At 37.7% G+C, this 23,586-nt stretch overlaps 1 protein-coding gene across 1 annotated transcript in view; it reads right to left on the bottom strand.

Moving 5' to 3' along the window:
• Positions 1 to 23,586, bottom strand: part of NWD2 (NACHT and WD repeat domain containing 2) — a gene marked incomplete at both ends in the record, with an annotated part of 48,995 nt that overhangs the window by 17,511 nt on the left and 7,898 nt on the right. Inside the window, 2 exons of the mRNA XM_084204603.1 lie at positions 6,416 to 6,532; positions 11,363 to 11,451. Of these exons, the coding sequence (XP_084060729.1) occupies positions 6,416 to 6,532; positions 11,363 to 11,451 (206 nt within the window). The remainder of the gene's footprint in view (positions 1 to 6,415; positions 6,533 to 11,362; positions 11,452 to 23,586) is intronic.

Here is a 23,586-nt window from a genome sequence, read left to right as displayed (position 1 = left end):
GCCCTCTTTGGTATACTTGGTATGCAAAGAGGGGCCATATCTTTATTTTCTATGAAATATGCTTTTTCTTGTATTTATCAGAAAGGCAGCTTAGTTTCTGCATTCCAATTTTGGGATGGTATTTATGTGTTAAACAGCGAGACAAAGAGCTTAGATCGAGTTAAAAGTGAAATAGTGCCTTTCTATTGGGATATCTTTATGACTTTTCTAACACTAATTTTTACATAGTAGGTTATTTGACTTACAATTAATGGTAAGCATACAAACAATGAATGTTAAGTACTGCCCTGCAGGTAATGGGTCAGATCATTAGGCAAAAGTTTAAAAATTCTGCAGCAGATGTCCATGGTAATGAAAAAAACATAGCAAAACTACAATGTGTCACTCACCTGAATGAAAACAGTCTTGCCTGTGCCATGCACTTGTATGACTGAGAGGCAGAGGATACAGTCTGCCAAAGCATGTGGCCATCTGGTGAACTGTGCTTCCAGCCATGAGTAGCACTGGTGTACTAAAGTATTTTAAAACAGTTTCAAGCATTAAAGTAATTTCTGTACTATGCAAAAGAGCTAAGAAGAAAAGAACACGTAATTTACTCACAATAATTGCAGTCTCCCTGGTTTTCTAAGCAAAAACTCCCTAGTTTTTGATGCTTCATTTTTTCAAGGTGGAATGAAATAAAAGGTTACTGTGTGAGGTTCTCCAGTTACAAAAGAAAGAAGCTTATTACATTGCATATTAACAGGACACAAACTCCAAGAAAGCACATTGCACTAAATGCAAATATTTTAACAGAGAAGAGGCAGCAACTTAAGGATGCATAACAGTATCACTATGTATTACACTGATGCATTTTCTTATTTTACTTTGTAAATTAGCATCCTTCATTGAAGAAAGAGGGATCCTGTGAAATTATACATGCTGATTATTCAAAAAAGAAAAAAAAAAAGAAAAAAAAGAAAAAAGAAAGAAAGAAAAAAAGAGACCCAGCTACTGCTAGCTGGATTTAACAATAATCAGACTGAAAAGTGAACTAGTTACTTTTTGGGTGGGTGTTTCTTTCTGGGTCTGCATTGGAGAAGTGAACTGGATGTCCATATTTGAGAAAAAGGAAGGCATATATGCTAGGTACTAGCAGCACTATTAATATCTCTCTTTGAACTTACCAGCTGCCTGCTAAATATTGTAAAGTATGCTGTTTCTTTACACAGAAATAGCACTGCAAGGTTTAGAATCCCCTCCATCTCTCTCATTTCTGCGGAATAGTTGATGCTGGATTTTTGACCTACAGATTCATTTGCAGGGCAGATCATTACATTTAACTGATTACAGTACTACCTCAGAAGATGGTTTGGTAAAGTTCTTGAGGGTCATGAGAAAATAAATTGCATAAATCTCATGCAGCCTATTTCTTCCTCTACACATTACATAGAATGATGGAAATATGACTTCGTGTTAATCGTATTCTGGCTAATATGGTCATTCATATTAAATGTAATACTTAACCTTTCTGGAACACAGCACCAGAAATTGTCAAGAAAAAGAAGTACAGTGGCTTAGCAGAAAATATGTGCAGTCTTCTGACTGAAAAATACAAGTTATTTTTAGGCTACATAAAAACCTATGCAGTTTCTGTGTTACATGGAAAAGCTGTCTGATCAATCTTGTCCCTGTTTCCAATGGGCAAAGTATAAAAAAAAAGGTAAGTATTTAAGATTTAAAGAATCAGAGATGATTCACAGGAAAATACATTCCCATCCCTAAAGCAGATGAAGGAATTCACTCACAATAGCTTAATCATGTAATATCACCTCATGCTTGATTTCCCTTTCTGTGTCCATGTGTTGTTCAGAGCCAAACTATAGGGAAAGGGATAGAAATCCTTTGCCTTTTAGTCTGGAGGCTGTGAAAGAAGAGCAAAGTCTGCTGGGGGGAAAGTTGTGTATTTTGTCTTTAAAATGGATCACTTTGTTTTGAAGGGTTTCAAAATACACAAAGCTCTACTTTGATGATTTACAGAAGAATCTTTCCTGTTGGTCAAGTCCATCTAAAGCAGGATTAATATCTGCAGACATGTACTTTACTCCAGACTCAATGCCAAGAAGTCTTATGGAGCCATTCCTGATATGACCCCAAACCCACCTATATTAGAGGGAGTTCTTATTTTATGGTTTTAAAATCAGATGCAGAGTGAGAAGAAAAGTAATAATTTGATATTTCTTTCTTGGAATTTACTTTGCTGGAAGAGGTGGACTGTTCTGCCATGTCTGTCTCTATGTATTTATCTTCATTCAGTCATAAACAAATATATAAAAATAAATAGAACTGTGTCCTTAGGGAAAATGAAATACTGAAATGCCCAAGCACAGATAACTTCTGCTGAATTCCCCAAAAGCACTGGGTCCTTAGCATTCCCCCTGAAATGGATGTTTTAGTATAGATACATTTGGCTGACTCTTGCCTCCCTAACTTAAAGTGCGTGGAGAATTTCCCAGGAAAGCAAAAGCAAAATATAACTTAGGCATTCCAGACCTTGTGTGTATTTAGTTTACATTAGGAATAAACCTTAAAGTAACACCAGAACTGAAACTGGAGTTGACAAGATCCAGCAGAACAGTAATTATATAATTTGGAATTTTCTCTGAGCTGGAATGTACTCAAAATGAATTATCAACCATTTGTACTAAGAAGAGAGACTGCAGCAATATCTTTCATGGAACAATTAAAGCATGCATTAGACTGAATAACACAAAGACACAAACAGTTGAAACATCCCAGTCCACAATTTACCATACTTCCTCTTCAATTTCAGTATGATTTAAGGACATGCCAAATATTGTAAATTGCTAATATTCTTTTAAAATACTACTGGAATTCCAAATTTATAATGCTAGATTCTTTAGGTCTATGGAAGTTGAAAGAGTGTTATGCTTCCCTAGGAACTATTCAGGAAGGGATTCATGTGTTGCTCCTGAATTCAGGCCTGTCAGTCACTTCCTCCTGGCTTGCCCTGGACTGAAAGTGCAGAAAAGAGCTTTTATACATCCCCAATAAGTTTGTGGAAAGAGAAGCTTCAGAAATACTCTGTGGGTACCTCAGCAGACCAGTCAAAACACAAAGCAAGAGCTCAGGTTGCATTTGTTTAGATGTGGCAACTCTTGAGGGCATGGTGAGAGCCAATTCAAAATGTTTGGTGATTCTTGTATCTCTGTGTGGTCACTTGTTCTCCATCAGCAAACAAGGAAGAGAACTGGTTGTGGATGCCGCTAACAGGTTCAGATTAAGAACAGCTGCTGGTAATTTGAGAGGGCTAATGTAAATTCCAGATGCTGTTCAGGGTACGTTGCGAATGTTTTTAATATTCTTTGGCCCAGATGTTTTAAATTATAGGTGGAGATAACCTTTAAGGTTTGTACAATCCCAAGCATTAATTGAGCAAATCTTTACAGGTAACAGACTGACTTTTAATTTCCATTTCTCTTCTTCATTTTGCAATCTCTCAGGACATAGTCGTGCAAGGACAGCAGTTCAGGCAGATGGAAAAGCACCTATGTGTTATAATTTGCAGGATGTATGTAAATGTAAAGGTTCCAGTGATGCACTAAATCTGTTTTTTCTTTGGTATTGTTGTGCAATGTAGAGTTTAAGCAGCCCACAATTTAATAAATATACTGCATTTCAATCTTCCCAAGTAGATTCCAAAGACAAGATATCTGCATAAAATTTGTATGAAAAGTATTTTCTCCTCATAAATTAGTCTTCATAAGTTATTCTGTAGACCAAAAAGAGCACAGTATGTATTTACACAGAGTAAAAGCTATGAGTATCTAAATTATTTAAATGATAATATAACAGGCACTGATTTTATGCAGCAGAAAAATCCCCCCAAAAAACCCACAACCTAACAAATAACCCCAGCCTAACCAAAATCCAAACAACTTCCCTCTCCCTTAACTGAATCAAGTATTAGTAGAGGTCAGGCAGCAGTGAAGAGAAGAACTGTAATTCCCAAAGTCAGTGTTCACAGGAAATTAGTTTTGCATTTTTTTTCAGAACTGTCTCCTCCTTGTGCTTACAAGTATGTGTTAATTTTGATTATATTGTTTCATATTTGGAGAAAAGCTTGGGACATCCAACTTATTCACTGCACTAATTTAAGGACTGAATTTCATTTTCTCTCCATCCGCAATTACAATGCAGGCAAAAACTGCCATTAAAAAACACTTTCTAAAATCAGTATATATCAAGTAGCTAATTCTGAATATTTCAATTTAATCCCAGATGTTTGTCTCAATTCAAAAAGTGGTAATTGATAACTACAAAAAAAAAACAAAACATAAAAAACCCAACCAAAAAACCCACCAGCTGAAAAGAAGTGGCACATTTTATAGAATTTTCTGAAGAAATGGCATGCTGCCCAAAGCCTTCAGTGCCAAAATAAATTTTTCATTATGTTACTATAAATTAAAAATAATTATGCTTGTTGGAGTAGAATCATCTTCAATTTTTGTTGTAAATTAAATAAACCCCATCTCACTATGGTACAACAGAGAGAAAAATAAATGTGCATAAGCAGATTTCTGTGGTTTTGCCAGTCTAGTCACTGGGAGTGCTACTACTTTGGCCCATACTTGGAAAACCTGAAATAAACATTGAAGTCATTGGCTTACTGCAACCTCTTTGCTAACTGCTTCATTCTGTTTAAAAAATCTGATTCAGCTTGATTTCTTTAGTAACAATATCAGGCAGGCAATTTTTAAAAGCTTCAGGACTGTGAGCTGCTAAAATATGCAGCAATAGTATGTGACAAGGTTTCTTTCACTATCAGAGATTTTACAAATCGTGTCTAAGGACACTGGGTGTTGCTACATGAAAACCTCCATGCCTTTCTGTTCCAACTCTGTTTTTTTCATCAAAGGGAAGATAGAAAGTAGAAAAATAAACCCAGAAAACTAAATATAGTCACACAAGATGAAAGCCACCCAAACTCTCTGGAGATCTGGGCCAGTGTGTCCTTGTGTCATGACAGCATCAAACCCAGCCCAGACTCTGTACTCCAGATGCTGGGTTCTTATGGTAAAGCCTTTGTTCTCCAGGGCTCTGAAGCTAAATAAGGTACTGAGGCAAAAAGGTGAAAGAATAAGAGCCAGAGATGGTTGTAAGGGTGTGACAGAAGTACAGAATGACACACGCAAGGTTGGTCCTTGTCTGATCTTTGGCATGGAGAAACGTGATCTCCAGCCTTCACAGCAGGCAGTGTTTTGTATCCTTTCCATCCACTGGACTCAGTTCACAAACTCCTTAACATTCTTCACTTAAAAAAATAATCAAGGACTTGCGGTTTTTTCTCTGCCTTATTATGACAAGACTAAGATTTAGAGTTGACTTAGCTACATTTAGACGCAAATGAGAAAAACTGTGTACCTTTTGTAAAGTATTTTCTTGGCAAATATAATATATAAAAGAACATTTGGGATAGTGAAAGCATGGTCTTAAGACTGTTTTGCATTGAAGTCTAGCAAGAGACCATGGAGAGAACAATCAGTTGCATATCAGTATATCAGAGGGGACCTTATCACCCTCTACAACTTCCTGAAAGGTGGTTGTAGTCAGGTGGGGGTTGGTTGGTCTCTTTCTCCAGGCAACAACTGACAGAATGAGAGGTCACAGTCATGTTCTGCTGTGTCCTAAGCTTCACCAAGGGAAATATAGGTTGGATGTTAGGAAAAAAGTTTTTTATGGAAAGAGTGATAAAGTACTGGAATGGCCTGCCTGGGGAGGTGGTGGAGTCACCATTCATGGATGTGTTTAAAAAATTGGATGTGGCACTTGGTGTCATGGCTTAGTTGAGGGGTTAGGGCATGGGTTGGACTCAATGACTTGAATGTCCCTTCCAACCTAGTGATTCTGTGACATCACACACTCAGAGCCTCCTCAGGTTGTCACTGACCTCCAGTCTTTTCAGGCTCTAATACCGGCCATACCAAATTGTCCTAAGTTTGTGACATGAAACAGCAAATGCTGATCAGAGCAGATTGTTCTTTGCTGTTGCTGCTGCTTTTTTGTAAGTCTTTCTAGGTCAGCTGATAATGCATGTGTGAGAAGAACCAAGAATTAATTAACTGTGGCCTCCTTAAACAAGCTGTCAATAATTCTGTTGTGATAGTAGTACAGTCATACAGTCATACCCACCTTGCTATGAGGACTGATCACTAAAGATCCTTGTTTCCTCTCCACTAATACTGAGTAATCACTGTTAATCTACAGAGTTGCACATAGAAATATTTGCATTGCAAATGCACAGCAATGAGCATAAAGTATTTTAGAAAGAAGAAAATCATGCATTTGTTACTGAATCACGCATGTTATAACATTATATTTTTCTTGTAAAGTAAAACATTATTTTTATACCCACAACAAAACATGGACCTGCAGAACTTTTCAAGCAATCTTCAAGCAGCTTCATGCGAGTCTTCTGCAACTCAGGACTGTCCCATTCATCTGCTTCAACTCCCCAGTACAAGTCTATGACCTGGAAAACAGTATGCAACATAGTCACTTATCATATGCTCTTTCTACCAATCAAATAGAAAATGAGCTTTGCCAACATCCTGTGCACTAAGCTTTGCTCTTCAGTGTGGTAGAATGCAATGAGTTCTACATCCAGTCCTTACACAGACTGGCAGGGTTTCCTTGTACAAATGAGAATTCCAGCCTCTTACTTTCCCTCCCAGACAGTCCCTCCTGGGACAGTCTCTCATTTCATAGTCATATGGAGATTAGCATGACAAGATCCTGATTTGATGCAGCCTTTTACCCTTTTCTACTAGATTGCATATAATGGGTAGGTAAGAATAATGACAAAAGAATTGAAAAAAAGTCCTGGCTCCATGAAAATTAATGGGAATCTCACTGTGGATCACAGTCAAGACCATGACTTGACACCCAGTGTCACTTCTATCCACAGGATACAAACTTATCCTATGCACATGGCTCAAAAGAAAGAATAGCAATGGTTTTACATTATCATACTTCTTTGTTAGCTGATCCTTGTGCTTTGGAAGCAGAGCTTGTAGAGACATGCAGTGGCAGAGAGCTTGCTGTCCAGCCTTTCATATTTAGCTACAGACTCAGTTTTATGACCCTAATTAGTTGCAAACAAGCTCCTGCAAGAAACTTATTCATGTTACACTTATTTGAACAAATTAAGTGATGACCTGTGACTTCATTTTAACTAAAGGCTGAAGTCTTACAGTGGGAAATCAAATTTACAAAGGTAGTGATCACATGTATGATTTACTTTTGGAACAAAACTCATGGTACAGGCTACTACTCTCTCATTTACTACTGATTCTTAACATTTTGTATGCAACTGTAGCAAAAAAAAAGTCTAAATGAATAATTTAAAAAAACCAATCAAAATTGTGTCAATCCATGAATATAGTACAAAATTACAGTTAATTTTAGTGTTGTTTGTTCTGTGGAAGCAGTCTGCGAGAAACAGAATAATAAAATTAGCTGTTGTATAAGAACTAATAATGAGTTGATGTATAACTAAATTTCAGCAGTTTTCCAGCTGGTTAATCTTCTTGGGAAATTTCTCCTGCCAAGACCAAGGTTTAAGACCAAATCCTAGAGCTATTTATGCCGATGTGTAATTGCACTATCAATAGTTTCATTGATTATTTCTGCCTTAAAAGTTTGTGACTCACATCAGTGTTTGCTGCAGCAGGCACATTGTTACTAAACATGACAGGCAGTGTCCTGTGTGACTCACGATGAGTGAAAAAACCCAGGTATGGAATGCGTAAGTGTAGCTTACACTGCCAAGAAAATACACTCAATATCTTTACTTTTTACAGAAACTCTGTTGAAAAATATTGCAGGAACATGCATTTTCTGCCCTACAAAACTGCATTTCAAATAACTTTCCTATTTCCCTCACTTGCACAGATTTCTTTTTGGTCCTTTCTTTTTAGTCTCATTAGGAAAAAAAGTGTTCCCTTCTTTCTCTCTGCTTTCTGTTATTTATTAATACAACTTTATTATCGAACTTCACATTGTAATAATCTGTGATTACTTGCATGATGTATGATAAAACTTAAATATTCTCATTATAAAATCCTTCAGATACCAATCTTAGCATACAGTAAAAAATGTTTTAATTACTTGTTGAACGAATTTATTGTGCTGCTGAGGTTCTTCTGAAATGTGAAAGCAATTTCTATTTTAATTAACTATTCAGAAATCACATTAATTCTGAAAATATGAAGAAGAAACTCCCTGGAGTACCAGATAATCGCAGGGGCTCAGTGGCTGTTTTTTATTTTATGGGGTAACAGTTTTGGTGCAGAGTATCTTAACATGATGCAATTTGGTCCTCCAAGAGTAAATATTTTGCCAAACAAACCCCTGAAGACACCACAAATTTTAAAGTAAACGTCTCATCAGTTGATCATTATGCTAACTAAAATAAATAGCATTTAAAAAATTAAAGAAATGGAACAAGGAGACAATGATATCTGATTCTGAAGCATGTTTTTACTTATACTTGGAAAACTGTGTGACAAACACTCACTCAAACTTTCAGCAGGGCTGCCAAGGTCATATGACAACTAGTGCCCTCTGCAAGAGTTCCTTACCCACAGTGGACTGACGCTGCTCTAGTTCAAGTCCACACTAGTCACCTAACAGGACATTTTTCATGTTTCCTTTTGCTTACTTTAGCTTTTGTCCTACCAATCCTACAGTTTCACAGATTTTGCTTAGGAGATAAAATGATTTTATTTTTATAATTTCCAAGAGCTTAAAAAAGAATTAAAATTTCCATTCATACAGAATTCTACTTTCCTTCTAGCATATATATCCTGTTGAAAATTATTTGAAACAGCTCATTGTTTTGCAGAAGTGTATGTTGCTAATTAACTATGTTTGGTTAGCCTCCCAAAATTTTCAATTACAACTACTTTCTTTAACCTCTCCATCCTCTCCTGTAAAAGTACTGTATTTCAGGTCAAAACCACCATGAGTTCTGGAAGCCTGTTCCTCAGCTTATTTGCCTCCTTAGCCATAAGCGTGTCTTTTTCTGAAATATTTTCCAATACAATGACAAAAAGACCATCAAGCTAACAAATTCATAGTGTGATTGAAGACACTTCACAGATCTTACGCTTTGCAGCCACTGAAACCATTTTGAGTGCAGCCAGGTGACTCAGTGAAACTTGCAGTATGCATGTACCCAAATGCTTTTCATTTGGGTCATGATTTATTAGGTAGAGGGTGTCCTGAATAGTGCATTTGTGGTAGTCACATGTGAGGTAGCTCTTCTTTGGTCAATAGAAGATTACATACCAGGATGAAAAGTTATGTGCTCTGCTCTGCACAGAGAAATATAAATTTACCCCTGTATCTGAAAATGACATAATATTTTAACACTGTAAGAAAAACTGTAGTCTTGATTTTTCATGCTAACCTAAGAAATTTAGTGTATCAGGCTTGGAATAAGAAACAAAAAAGGTCTTACTAAAGTCTACCTCAGAGTCTCTTTCAAAAGGCTTTGCTACTTTTCCTTGGGTTTTTTGGTACAACTTCCTACTTTGCTTCCCCAGAAATGTGATAGCTTTCTAGCAGTTTTTTGAACTGTGTCAGTTGAGCTGGCTTTCACATCGCATAAAGATGCTGGTGTTGACCTCATATCACATAAAAATACTGGTGTTGAAACTATACAATAAAATAATTTGCTTCCATGAATTAACTTTACTAGAGTAAAGTTAATTTTTCCTACCCCAGAGATTACATTACAATCTGTTTGAAGAAAGATATGTGTCCTCTCACAAAGAATTCAGTGGATTATGATTTACTTGGAAGAGACATTTCCTTCACCAAGAAGTCTCCTCAAAGATAACAGAAATAAGGGGTTGATATTTTCGATGAATATCACAAGAAAAATATTATTTAAATATCTTTTGCTATTCTTTTCATGTACCACTGCAGCTGGGACTTCCCAATCAGCTGATGAGCTAGGACCTTCAGATGAAATTCTTTTATAGCCATAATCAAAAATCACTGGAATTTACCATTATGAAGATTCAGCAACTCCACTGTGACTCAGGGAATTAAAACCAAATATCCTAATTTAAGAACTTGTTATTTTGATTAAAAACCAGCTGCATGTGCATCAAGAATAATACACTGGGAGGAACAGGATGTTGCAGAGAAGGCGTTAGCTGTTTCCGAGCTACACTCTAGAGAGATGAATTTTTGGGGTCACTAAGTATGCAAGGAAAACTTGTGGATGCAGAGCCAGAATTTTTGGAAGACTGAACATTTTTGCAACATCACAAGCTGTATTTGTTTCTCTTAGCAGAGAAATGGTTCCAGGCCTGCTGACATATAAAGGACTGTGAATTAGGACATACCTGATTTAAAGTACCAGTGACTTTAACAGTGATGCCAAACACACCTGTTTTTAATCAAATACAACTCTTTTCATTACCAACTGGCTCTTGCCAAAGATGTGTATGAGTCTATTTCTCTCATAAAAAGAGAAGAAAACATAAACTTACTGAAGCAATGGGAATGCTACAGTTGACATTGAAGAAAGCAAGTTCCATAGTATATAATCACAATAAAAATGCAGCATGTTCAATTCATTTTGGTAATCAGTTTTGGCATTCACCTGTTTAAATTATTTTTCACGTTAAAGTGGAACTTAAATATGGTTTCTAGAAACACAACATAGTAATTCAGATGTAACATTATTCCTTCTTATATACTCTGAATACCTAAAAGAGAGGTGGTACTTTTTCATCTATTCGTAATTTACCTCAAATCTGCTGTACAATCAGTACATTAAAGTACTGAGAGAGCTGGGCCTGTTTAGCCTGGAGAAGACACAGATGAGAGGGATTTTATCCAAGCACACAAATAACCTAAAGGTGGGTGTCAAGAGGAAGCAGCCAGGCTCTTCTTGGTAGTGCCAAGCAGCAGGACAAGAGGCAATGGGCAGAAACTGATGCACAGCAAGCTCCACCTAAACATGAGGAAGAACTTTACTGAGAGGGTGACAGTGCACTGCAACAGACTGGCCAGAGAGGGTGTGGAGTCTTCTCCTCTGGAGGTACTCAAAACCTATTTGGATGCAATCCTATGCAACTTGCTCCAGGTGAAGCTGTTTTAGCAGGGGAAATGGACTAGATGACCTCCAGTGGTCCCTTTCAACCCCAACAATTTTGTATATGATTATGTGAAATAAAGTTTTTGTAATTTTCTATTTTTCCAATGATATTTAAATTTGTTATCTGTTCTAAATAGAGTTAATTTCAAGTCAAACGAATGCATGATTCAACACAACAAAACCTACCTGAAATTCCAGGCCATAGTTTTCTCTGCAGAATTCTCTCAGCTTAGGATACACATGTTCTCTTAAGGCTCTCCTTTCTGCTATTGTATCTGCATTGTGGAAAAAGATGCTATTAACAACATTTATATAAACTCCTTTTAGTCAGGTTCACAGATTTTTCACTTAGAAATGAACCCTTAACACACACAGAGCGCTAAATGAAAACCAAGTGCTGGGATCTAATTCCCAAACTGTATGTTGTACAAACACAGGGAAGTATTAGCATGTGTAAATATATGTAAAATCACATAAATGTGTTTGTATGTGTCAAAGTTATGCTTCATACACATTTTAATGTGGCAGCATATTACAATTCAGTGGAGCTGAATTCATTTTGTAATTCAGCGTCAGAATTTCTTTATTGTTTTGACTTCTACTTGGTTTCCAACAAGCTGAATTTTACAAATAAGAAACACCATGGAAAAAAGAGATATACCAAAGATGAAAGAGATCTCAATGCTTAGAAACAAATCAGTAACATGAACTAACAACATTGTCTCAAATGTATCGCTTTCTTCACCATCTTTAATCTAATAGTATCTTCAAACCATAATTCATCATTATTAGTATTATTTTTCTTTTGCTCAGATGATTCCTCCTATAAAACCAAATACCCAGTTCTGATATCATGCAATTCTTACCAAGCAAAATGATGTTTTGATAATGAAGTACCATGACAATGACACCAAAATTATTATTAAATTCACTACATCCAAGTGAATCTCAGCACATTTATATAAAACATATCACTTGCACATGCGGTCAAATATGAAGTAAATTTGGTTAGTAGTGATATTTTGTATAGATAATACATTTTATTCTCTTTCACAAGACTATGCTATGGGATGGATTTTGCTACATTGTAACTAAGTTGAGACCACACAGAGATAGCACTGTTGCTAAGTTATTTCCAAAAACAGAACAAAACTGTTGTAAACCACTAGCTCTGAGCGACATGTGATGAAAAATGAAGTGTTAACTTATAAATGATGGGGAACATCTACTGCAGGTAATGCATTACTTGTGTAACTGCCCTGAAACAAAACAACAGATTACAACTGATTTGATGCTTCCCATATCGTTGCAAAGAAGAGACATATATATGCAAATCTAACAATGCTTTAGAGCCACAATCGGAGCCACAACTGATAGACCTGAGTCAGATGTCTGTTCATAGAATCATGGTCACAGACTTATATTGTTTTCATCTAAAAAATCTAGGAAAGTGTGAAATCTGTAATTTAATTTATTACACCAAAAAAAAATCCTTCTCACTGTATAAGTGTATCTTTGAAATATTACACAAATGTGTGGTAAAATTGCCACTTATTTTCATGAACAGAAAGCAATCCAGAAACATCCAGAGAAATATTTCTCCTGAAATCTTCATCAAGGTAAAAAAGTCTGTAACAAAAGGTTCAAAAGTACATTCAGGTTTAATTCAATTTATCTGAATTACCACAGTTATTCCTTTACAAACTTTTGATGTGGGAAAAAGTCAGATACGCTTTCAGAAAACATCCCCTCTAAGTGGAATAATGTAATGCAATGCATTTATGCTTTAACATTTCAAAATACACTATGCTCATGCGTGATAGCAATGGTCCAAGAAACATTAAAGTCCTTGTTACATCACAAACTTTCCATTTGACTGTCCACACGCCATGCAGAGTGAGATTCTAACTCCAAAGTGTAGATCTCATATATCCAATCTGAGCACTCTTAATAAGAAACCCTGGATGAGTGTAGCCTCAGTTTCTCTGGGGCAGTCATCTCCTCTCCCTGGCACTCCCTGGCTTCACCAGCAATGCTGTGCCCAGCTCTGGGCACCCCAAATCAGGAGATGGGGAGGAAAATAGAGAGGCTTTTGAGAAAGAGGACAAAAGCACATGGCTTACACAGATGGAGGGATCTGGGATGTTTAGTCCCGTGAAGAGTCTAAGAGGGAGCCAATGCAGCCCACAATTACTTCCAAGGCATTTACAAAGATGATGGAACCAAGCTCTTCATGCCAGAGAGCACAACAAAGACAATGATAACACATTACATCTTGGAAGTTCAGGTTGGGCACCAGGAGGAGCTCCTCCATTCTTGGAGCTCTTCAAGACTCAACTAGACAAGTTTATGGCTGACCAAGTTTCTGCTGGCAGCACCTCAGGAGGGAGGTCAGCCCTAGGACCTGAGCTGAGTACCCCCTGCAGTAACCTGTGGTGATCCTCAGGAGAACGTGCAGGTTTGGCTGGGTTATCCAGGCTGCCTGTACACTGCCTGGGAAGACTCTGGCTCCTGTCTGGGCTAGTGGGAGCAAAGCTGCAGAGTAAAGCAGCTGCTCCCAAGGACCCAATGTCAATGCCATATATTTTTCAGGGCATTTTCCTTTACACTGAGCTCAAACCTCACAAACATTTGGAATGCATTTGGTGAGAACCTGGAGTTATCTTCCTGTTTTTTATCAAAAAGGAGTCCATGCACACCAAGACACCCCTATGACATCAGTCAAAGTGTATTAGATAGTGAGGACCAAGAATTCACTTCACTTGCAGATCTGGCTGAATACAGACACATCCTACAAATCTTTAGGAATGGAATAAAATAAACAGCACTCTCAGCTTAGAGCTGCCTGTGTCAGTACATAAAAGGGATGGATGAGTTGCTCCCTCCTTAGGACCAACAGTCATTAATTTTCTCTCATACTTCAGTGTCTAAGTCATCCTTTCCTTGCAGAATGCAGTACACAGCTAACAAGGCTAATTAGTCAGAGGGTTGCACTATGCCAACACAGCAATATTATTTTGGCTCCAAAGCAATGGTGCTGCTGGACCTTGTGATAAAAGCTAAAGGTGTAGTTTGCTTTATTTGAAATACTTCATTTTTCTATCTTCACAGTAACTGAGGTCCCTAGATCAGTCAGTGATAGAAGAATTTGTATTCTATTTTTTTTTTTGCCTTAACACAGGTTAATTTTGGCATACAAGTTTATGAAAACACAGAGCATCATACCTTCATGATCAAGTAGAATAAACTCTGTTGAAAACTGAGTTATTACTCAGTTAGTGAGATAAACCAAAATTATTCTTGCATTTTTAAATTAAAATCAATCATGACTACAGCTTAGTTATTAAGGGAGCAACAATCCACAGTTATTGTTTGCTGTTACTTAAATGTGACAGCAGACAGAATGGTCTTAGGGATATAAAATAGGTGAAGTTGCAGGAACAACAACAACAAAAAGGAAAAATGCAGAATTTTAAATGATAAATAGGAAATATTTTGCCTGAGGTTTACAATAGGTAAAACCATGTTCTCCTACTTTTTGTTTATACTGCAGAACCCCACTGGCTCTAGTTTTAGAACATGGTGCTGCTCCCTGCAGCTTAACATGCAGAGTCTTGTTCAGAAAATGAAACAACACGCTGCAGGAGTAGTGCTACTTTGTAATATCTTAGAAATGAAATAGATAAAACATTCCTTCAACTAGAACTGTGGTCTGGATAAGACACTTGGCATTACCCATTCTGTATTTTTATTCCTACTTTCATATCTAATGGAGTGTGCTTATCTAATTGGAATTTGAGTCTGGTGCTTATATTAATTAATTTTAAGAATTCCTGCATTTGAAATCAGCTTTGAAACTTTAGGGAAACAGAAGTGTATATAGTTAAGATGAACTCTGGTAATTAGTATGGATGGCAGATAAACTGGTTTAATTAAATATAATCTAAACTTGATTTAAAGTGATGGCAAATTTGTGAGCTGGAAGCTCCTAACAACGTCACACAGGCAAATTCCACCTTCCAGGATGCTGCAGCAGATGAACAGATTAACTAAATTACACTCTTCTAGCAGTGAAAATGGGACAGTAGTTGTGAGATGAGCTTACCACACCTCTTAATGTTAATTCTGATACTCAGATATACAAATAATAGTTCACAATAAACTGTGGGAATGAAACTACATGTGAAAAAACATAAGAGAAAACTTAAAAAAACCCTCCCAACCCTGACCTTGTCTCCAGTATTTAAACAAACCCAAACCCACTTGCTGAGTGCACATCCTCCATCCAAGAGCCATCTCTTGCAGATGGCTGCCTCCTAAGCCATTCCATACCCACGCTGTCCTGCCCACCCCTGCACTTTGAACTGACAGAGAATGTCAGCCCACCCTCCTTCTCCTCGTGCTCCCAGGGGGGAATCCTGAGGACTGAACTGAATTAGTCACATACCCATCTACATCCATCCTGTCCAAGAAACACCACTGTTTGTGTGCAGTGTGATTTCTGAGGGCTTGTAGCTCAGTCAAATCGCTGCCAGTTTTCATTAGAGCATGCCAAGGTGCTGCTTCTCAGCGTGAACTATTCCCATGCCAAAGTCTGACCTTCAAACACAAGCTGTTCTGCTATTAAAGTCACTGATTTTATTTTAATAGAGCAAGTACATTTTTCACTCTTGTATTAGTAAACAGATGATGTGTATTTACAAACAGCTGCCGAACATTCATCTCTGGGATAAAATAGGTCATGGAACACAGCCCTGTTGAAGAAAATTTCAAAATGTATATGCAAGTGAAGAGAAAGAGTTAACATGGGCCTGATGGAAATTGCCTGTTTTCAAGCACCAGCTATTCTGTCCTAAGACCAAATAGTTTATCTTCTCGCTGGTGCTGCTCTGGTCTGAGTTCAGCCACAGTGATGTGAATGGCTGTTTTCATGAATGTGGGTTGCAGTCACACATGGACTCTACTCAGTCAAGGCTTGATGCAGCAGAAGAAGGAGATTGCTCAGCCCCATTCTCCTACTATGTGTGGCAAGGGAGGTGCCAATGTGGGGACAGTGAGCCCCACTCACCTCGCTCAAAGGAGCAGCACATTCAGGTTGACAATCTGCTCATGGAAAGGTTACCTGTGAGTACCCATGCATGGTGCCAGCTAAGGTCCTCAAGCAGAGGAAAATCCTAAGCAGGGAGGTGTTTGCCCTGTCACTCTGACTGACAGGGCAACATTGCAATACCCAGCTTGAGAGAGCCAGCAGGAAAACTGCTGACTGACATAACAAGTTGAGGCAGGCAGCTGAACCTGGAAGAACCCTGGCAGGAAAAAAAATAATAATTAAAAAAAAGAAGTAAATAAAAGAGAAAAAAGCTGCTCTTACAGCTGTTCAAGGCACCACAGAAACAAATGTCATATGGGGTCACAGAGCTGTCTACAGGTGTCATCTCCAGGCAGTCACCCAAGAAAGAGCAGCTCCTCCCAGTACATGCAGAAGAAACAATTTCTGTATCACCTCCTCCATTCTTGGTGACCTCGTGCTTTGCCGTGGGTCAGGGCAGACACTTGCTGGAGGTTTTCACCTCATGTCTTTCGGCCCACTGCTCTGCTGCCAAAGTCTCCTGCCCAATTCACACCTTATTACCACATAATGTTGGAATCTCTTGTGCAACTGAGGAAGCCCTGGATGAGCAGTGAACTCCTGATTTAGTCCTGAATGCATGTCCACTAAGACACCCAGCAATTTGCTTTCTCTAAGTTTTCTAAATGCTTAGATTAGATAGAAGGGTAGAACAGACTCCTACTGTAGGATTTTTTTTAATGCATTGCAATATTAAAAAATGTGGGTATTTTATAACCGTTGTCTGTTAACTGCAGTGAGAATATCTGCACTTTAATTATCTAAGGTTAAAAATTACTTAGCAGCAGTGCCAAGTAAGAAGTGGCTGCCAAGCCTCTTAATGCTAGTATGTTCTTGACTCATATGACTGTTCAACTGAATTATTCCTTTTAAACTGCCCTTTTCACTGATAATGCACAACAGCACTGGTTATTACCCGGGCTACTACAAACTTCAAATACTAGGAGGTAACATGTCCCTAAATATTATGGAAAACTTGTCTCTGAAAACAATACCATAATAATATGTAATTTTTATTTCTACAGTGCCTTTCATCTCAGAGTATTCTGCAAGCAGTGAGTTTGAATCACGTAGCAGATAAGAGAGGGGAAAAAAAGACTTGAGTTCCCTACTACCCTTGCCTTCCTAGAAAATCAACTCCATAGACACTGATGTCATTTTTTCCCCTTGGATTTTCTGTGAGGAGAGAGCATTAGAATAGGCATCCAAAGCTTCCCAAGATTAGGTAGACCAGGAATCAGAACAGACTGATCTGAGTCAACTCTCCCAACGTCTCTCCCCCAAACAACAACGGCAACCTTGAGGTCTCTAGTGGCTCTCTGGAAGGCAAGTAAGAACACTCATTAATTCAACTAAACCCCAGAAATAACTAACCATCCAAATAAATCCTGATTAGCAAACCACTGCAACATTACTGTGATGTAACAGAGTGTGTGTCCTCACTCCACCTGATGGTCAGAGCTCTCTCAGGAGCTCTGGCCAAAGTGCACAAAGTCTGTGTGACTCAACCTTCTCAGTTCTTAAAAAACATAAATACAAGACTGGACTAAGCATTTCAGCCCAAAGGAATGTCCGCTTGTCATGAAAGTCAGAAGAAATAACGAAAAATAACATTAAGATGGTAAGTAATTCTGAAATGTGTCTCTCAAGCAGGAAGAAATGACAGGATGTGATTACAAATTTGTGATCTACACCAGAACACTCAAACAAACACACTTTCAAAACAAAAGACCTAGCTAGGCAGGATTCAAAATGTAGGGTGTAATTATAAGCCTAAAACTTCTAGTTGCAGCAATTACCTTTTCTTTCTTAGCCCCAAATCAAACAATACCTCATTTAAAATGAGGCATAGTTTTCTCTGAAATGTTCCATGTTGTCAGTTCAGTAAGAAGACAAGTATAAAAAACACATATACAATAAGTGAGCATATGCAACATGTATTTTTTAAATTATGCTTTCAAAGTTATAATGGCCAGATTTCACCGTGTCATTTTATAAAATACCCTGCATCTTGACTGCTACTATGCTTAACTAGTGCCACCTATTGGTTTGACAGTAACACCCAAACAACTGGAAAAAAAAAAAGGTTGGCTAGTAAAATCAGAGGGGTCCAGACCCGTGTTAAAATACAGAATTTAGGGGAAACATCAGTATTAAACTGATATTACAGAAGGGAAAATGTGGTTCCTATATCCAAGTATCAAGATTCAAATTTTCAGTCTTCACATGATTGTCTTCCCAATTTGAAACAGATGTTGGTTTCTGACAGCTCTATTTTGTGTGCAGCATGCTTACATGGAACAAATTTGGAATTTGGATGCAAAAGTTGGTGAAGTTAGTGGAAAGATCTGCTAATCTCAGCAGATTTTAAAGGAAGTTCTACATTTGGCATGTATTGAAAGCTTGTATCTTTTGATACCTTACTGACTTCCACAGTCTGCATGAAACCTCTCAATCCATAAATAAATCAATCAACCAGCAAATAAACAGTACATACTCTCGTGTCACTCTAGTGGTGATGACATGGATGAAGACTCTGAAGCAGAATTTTATCTCACAACGTGTCCTAATTAACTAAACCTCACATTACCCCTTGGGAACAGAGCACCCTTATAGAGAGATGTTCCTAAATATAACAAGAAGAGCTAGGTTGACCTGGAATCCTTCCCCAGCCCTGCACAGGTGCAGATGTGCAGACCTGCTCATCGTCCCTAGAGCACTGCTGGGTGCAGAGGTGTCCTGGTGTCCCCTGGCACACTCGGGAATGCCACAACCTGCAGGAGCTCCAGCCACACCGCGGGCTGCAGGCAGCATCGCTGCAGGGGAGAGCTTCTTGCACTCTGCAAACTGCACCAGTGGAAGAATTCAGAAAAGTCTAATTCTTTCACTTAATAAAGCAAGTCAGGTAAAGCTCCTGCAAACATGACACTTTGCAAACCATTAGTGTGGTACAATTAAATGATGTGACAGGAGAAACTGAAGACGCAGCACATTTAGAAACATCAAAATTAAGTCTGAAAATTATCTCTTCAGCTCCCCAAAGGTTATGAAAAATAAGCACTGGAAAACAACAAGGCCTGTTAGGACAAGAATTTGCTACTATGATCAAAATTAATGAGAAAGAAAAAATTCTTGTGAAATCTAGAGGAGGAGTTCTGAATGAGTTGTGGAAAAATGAATAACACATGACAGAAATAGAGACGAGTGTAGGACAAAAGTTATGGGCAAAAATCCCATAACTTCATGATTCATCCCATGATTCATTGAGAGGTGTCAACTCACACTTTAAAAAATTATGGAATTTCCCAGAAAGCAGAAAAAAGGCTTACAACACCAGAAAATGCTTTTAACAATTAAGTTATGTGCACTGCAATAACTTTGCTACTTTTTTTCTCACCTCACTAGACCAAAGAGAAAACCATCAGGGTGTGTTACTATGGCACTTAAGGTAATGAGGCTGTGGCAGTCAATAAAGCAAAAGGATGTCAGAGACATTCTTCATCCTAACTGCAGGTTCAAGTGCTGGAAGAGAATGAAGTAGTATGTTGTAGGCTTTGAGAAAGCATAAAGCACAGCAGAGCCCCAAAAACCACAAGAAAGCCAGTCTCATAAAATCACACACTTATTTCACAGAACAGCCTGGTACAGGACCTTCACATACACCTCATTCTGAAGAAATTCCAATAAAAACTCCTGCCTTTTCATCTGCCAGTACTGCAAAACAATGGAAGAGCTCTGCAAGCACTGTTGGCTCCTGAGTAAAGTTGCCCTTCCTTTATCTAAATTTTCTGCTTTAAGTGCACTAGTCATGGAGTTCCAATCCAGCTTGCATTCTTCCTTAAATTTGGTGTAACACAGCCACAATTTGGGTGACTAAAAAACTGGTGAGGTCTGTTGGGCCAACTGGAAAAGCACGACTGAGAAATGTGTGGGCTTCAAGTGAAAGATGTGAAGGCTTTTATGCCAGAAGATGAAAAAGTCCCGAACCTGACACTTCTGGGTGTGCAGAAGCACCCACATAAGAATAAAAGTTGCTGCTTGCTATCAGTGCAGTAAGTTTGCATCACTACAGTAGGAGTTTTCTTTGCAATGGATTTTTTTCTTGATGCTAAATGGAGAGGATTAAATAACATCACTGAGCAGTCAGAACAGCTCGTGGTGGTTGTAGAAACTGTTGTCAAAGATGAATAAATGAAATGACAACCCCAGCAAAGGGGAGCAGCTGCAAGAGGGCATTAAGCCCAGGACAAAGGGACTAAGTGAGGGAGGTATGCCAGATACTCAACTATGGCTTGCCTGAAGAAGTGGATCTCAACTGATTTTTAAGGACTACTTCACTTACTGACAGACAATTTCAACCTGGGTATTAACACCCACTTACAGGCCCTGTGGTACAACAGTTCTTAAAAGGAGAATTCTAAGTAGGGCTTGCACTGAAACTCATTGAACGTGGCCAAATAATTTACAAAGCTGGCTCGTTTTGATGGATTATGTAATGTCTGAGAGGCAAACAGTGACTGACATGTAAAGGAAGAGTGATTTATCAGACCTTGTTCTCCTTACCCTTCCAATTCTAATGATTCATCTAAGCATTATTTTTAGTGAAGATTATATAATCCAGTTGAAAAGGCTATTTTTAATAAATTCTAAAATGTACCTGTTTTTATCAGTCAATTATTCTTCAGATGATTTGATTTTCCTAGCTATTGCTTTCTTGCTCTAGATTTTATTAATTTCTTCTGCTTGCTAATCACATTTTGATGACTACATGTAAAGGTAACAGTAAATTTGCAGTTGAACAATCTTGAGGAGTAAGTAACTGAAAAAGGACAACACAAGTTCTAGTCACTTCGAGAAGCAGATGTAGTTGAAACAAGTAAGTCTAATTTCTCACAAACACCTTATACAAGTATGATATAGAAAATAATTAAAGAAAACTTCCAAATGGCATCCCAATTTCATTAACTGGTGACTGAACTACAGAATGTTTCCCAGATTGGCACTTTCGAATTGCTTTAACCATCCTCCCCACCTCTTTACTCTTATTTTCCTGATTATAATACCCAATGAGTTATAAATACCTTTAAAGGAGGATAAAGACCTTCTGTGCTGCTATGGTCTCAGTGGCAGTGTAGAACCTGGCTAAAAGGGTGGACTTGACTTTATTTCCATTTCTTGCACTGCCAGACAGTATCAGTCTTTCTCAGTGTCTGCAAAGGTATTTGTCCCTTGGCCACAGAACAGAGAAAAATACATCTTTTATCTGCCACACCTACATACAGTTAAAGGCAACTGAATCTATAACTGGAGATTTTATTTGAAACTATTTTGAATTTACATAATGACTGTGAGGAACTGACTGTGGCATTAACATTGGAACAATATACCAGCAGTGGAATTGCTCAATAGAATTATATAATATTATACATGGCTGATTATAGAAAGTGTAAAATAGAATATTTTTAATTAAAACATGTAGAGTGTAAAGAGATTATTTGCATTTTAATATCTGTTTCCTAAAAAAAAAGAAGGGAGGAATAAAGGATGAACTGTATTTTCTACATGTGTTCTGTTCTCTTTTCAAAAGTATTCTTAACACATTAACTGACATTAAACAAATTAGACCAACAAATCACCATGTAAATAAGAGAAATCCTGTAAATGAGTCTCCCATTCATAAATAAACCACCAAAGCAAAAGCTGTAACACGAGCAGTAACATTACAGACACTTCATAAATGCCTCATTTCCAAAAAAGCTTTACCTGAAACAAGCAGACCACTGCAGGACATACATCCATGATAAAGTTATCCTGACAGGAGTTTATTGATTTGTACTATCTATCTTTTGTACACATGCTCAGATTGAGTTCCTGACACGGTAAAAGGATGAGGAGGAAGAAACCAGATTTGAGAAATTTGTGAGTAATTACATACAGCAGTTACTGAAAGTTATTGAAACTCATTCTAAGCAAGGAAGTTTTCAATAATTTTTAAACTTTTGGTAATTTTATTGACTACTGAGGTTATTTTGTGTCTGTATGCCGCTTGTAAGGATGACCACAATGCTATTGAAGACACACCACTGCAGTATGCTGTAAAGTCTGCTTTCCTCTGTATTTTCTTAACTGGTTTGGAGGCAGCTCATGGAATCTGCCAGGAATGGCACAGGTAAGTTTGCTCCAGCCTCGGACAGGAGGACAGATCTGAAAGGCTCGAGAGGTCCCTTGCAGCCCCTGTAGTCTGTGATTTGCACAACAAAAAATGACTAATGAAATATCTCTCTTACAGCCACACATGCCTGCTTTGGGTGCCATGTCATGGAACTCAATGGCACCAACCCTGCCCACCACAGGTGGCTCAGTTCTTTACAATCCCACGTCAGAAATGACTTGCATTTCAACATAAATCATGACCCAAATTTTGCTAGAGTTTTGATGTACCAAATTAGGGATCAGACAAACAGAAATGCTTCAATAACTTGTTTCAAGAGCACTGTATAATTCTTCATTACTTTTAAATGTAATACAATACATATATAGATAAAACAAGACCATTATCAAATAATATGATCCTATAATTTTCCTAGTATTTTCTAGCAACCACTCCTAAAAAGATCAACTCTTACTGCTCACTGATATCTGAGCTATCAGAAATATTATAGAGTGAAAAATAGAAATTTTCTTCAGAACTTACTACTTTGTCTCGCCAGAACAATACAGGTTGTGAATCTAGCCACCAGGACTATTATCTAGGAAGAAAATATTTTTCTTTTGATCTCCTTTTATAGAATTTGTGGGGACTTTATTACACAGCAGTAGGTATGGGGAAAAAAACCACAACCTCCTGAATTTCAAAAAATCACTTGATCACTTGACAATAAAGCAAGATCCTCTAGATGTGTCATGTTGGCATAATTAGGTGTGGAAAGTTCTCAATAATAAGGTAACCCTTAGAGTGCTGCATTCCTTTAGATCCAACTTCATACCTTATGCTCCTTAGATTGTTGAATGCTGTCATTTCCTTATTTATTTCTTATTATGGCTCCATTGTAGTAACTCTGTAGGAATAAGGACATTTGGATACCTAGGTCTCCACAGCTAACCTCTCTTTCTATATACATATACACAAAAATGGATCACTGCAATGATGGTTTTGGATAAAGTTACTCTGTAAGGGAGATCTGCTTCTAGGTACCCCTTCTCCACAGATACTCTCACATTTGTTTTTTGAGATCTCTTCTTTGGGTGAATGAGCACGGTCTTGTTCATAAAAAAATTCCCA

The sequence above is a fragment of the Fringilla coelebs genome, assembly GCF_963513975.1.
Source record: "Fringilla coelebs genome assembly, chromosome: 4".
In the NCBI taxonomy this organism is placed as follows: Eukaryota; Metazoa; Chordata; class Aves; order Passeriformes; family Fringillidae; genus Fringilla; species Fringilla coelebs.
This window is presented reverse-complemented; position numbering and strand designations above follow the sequence as displayed.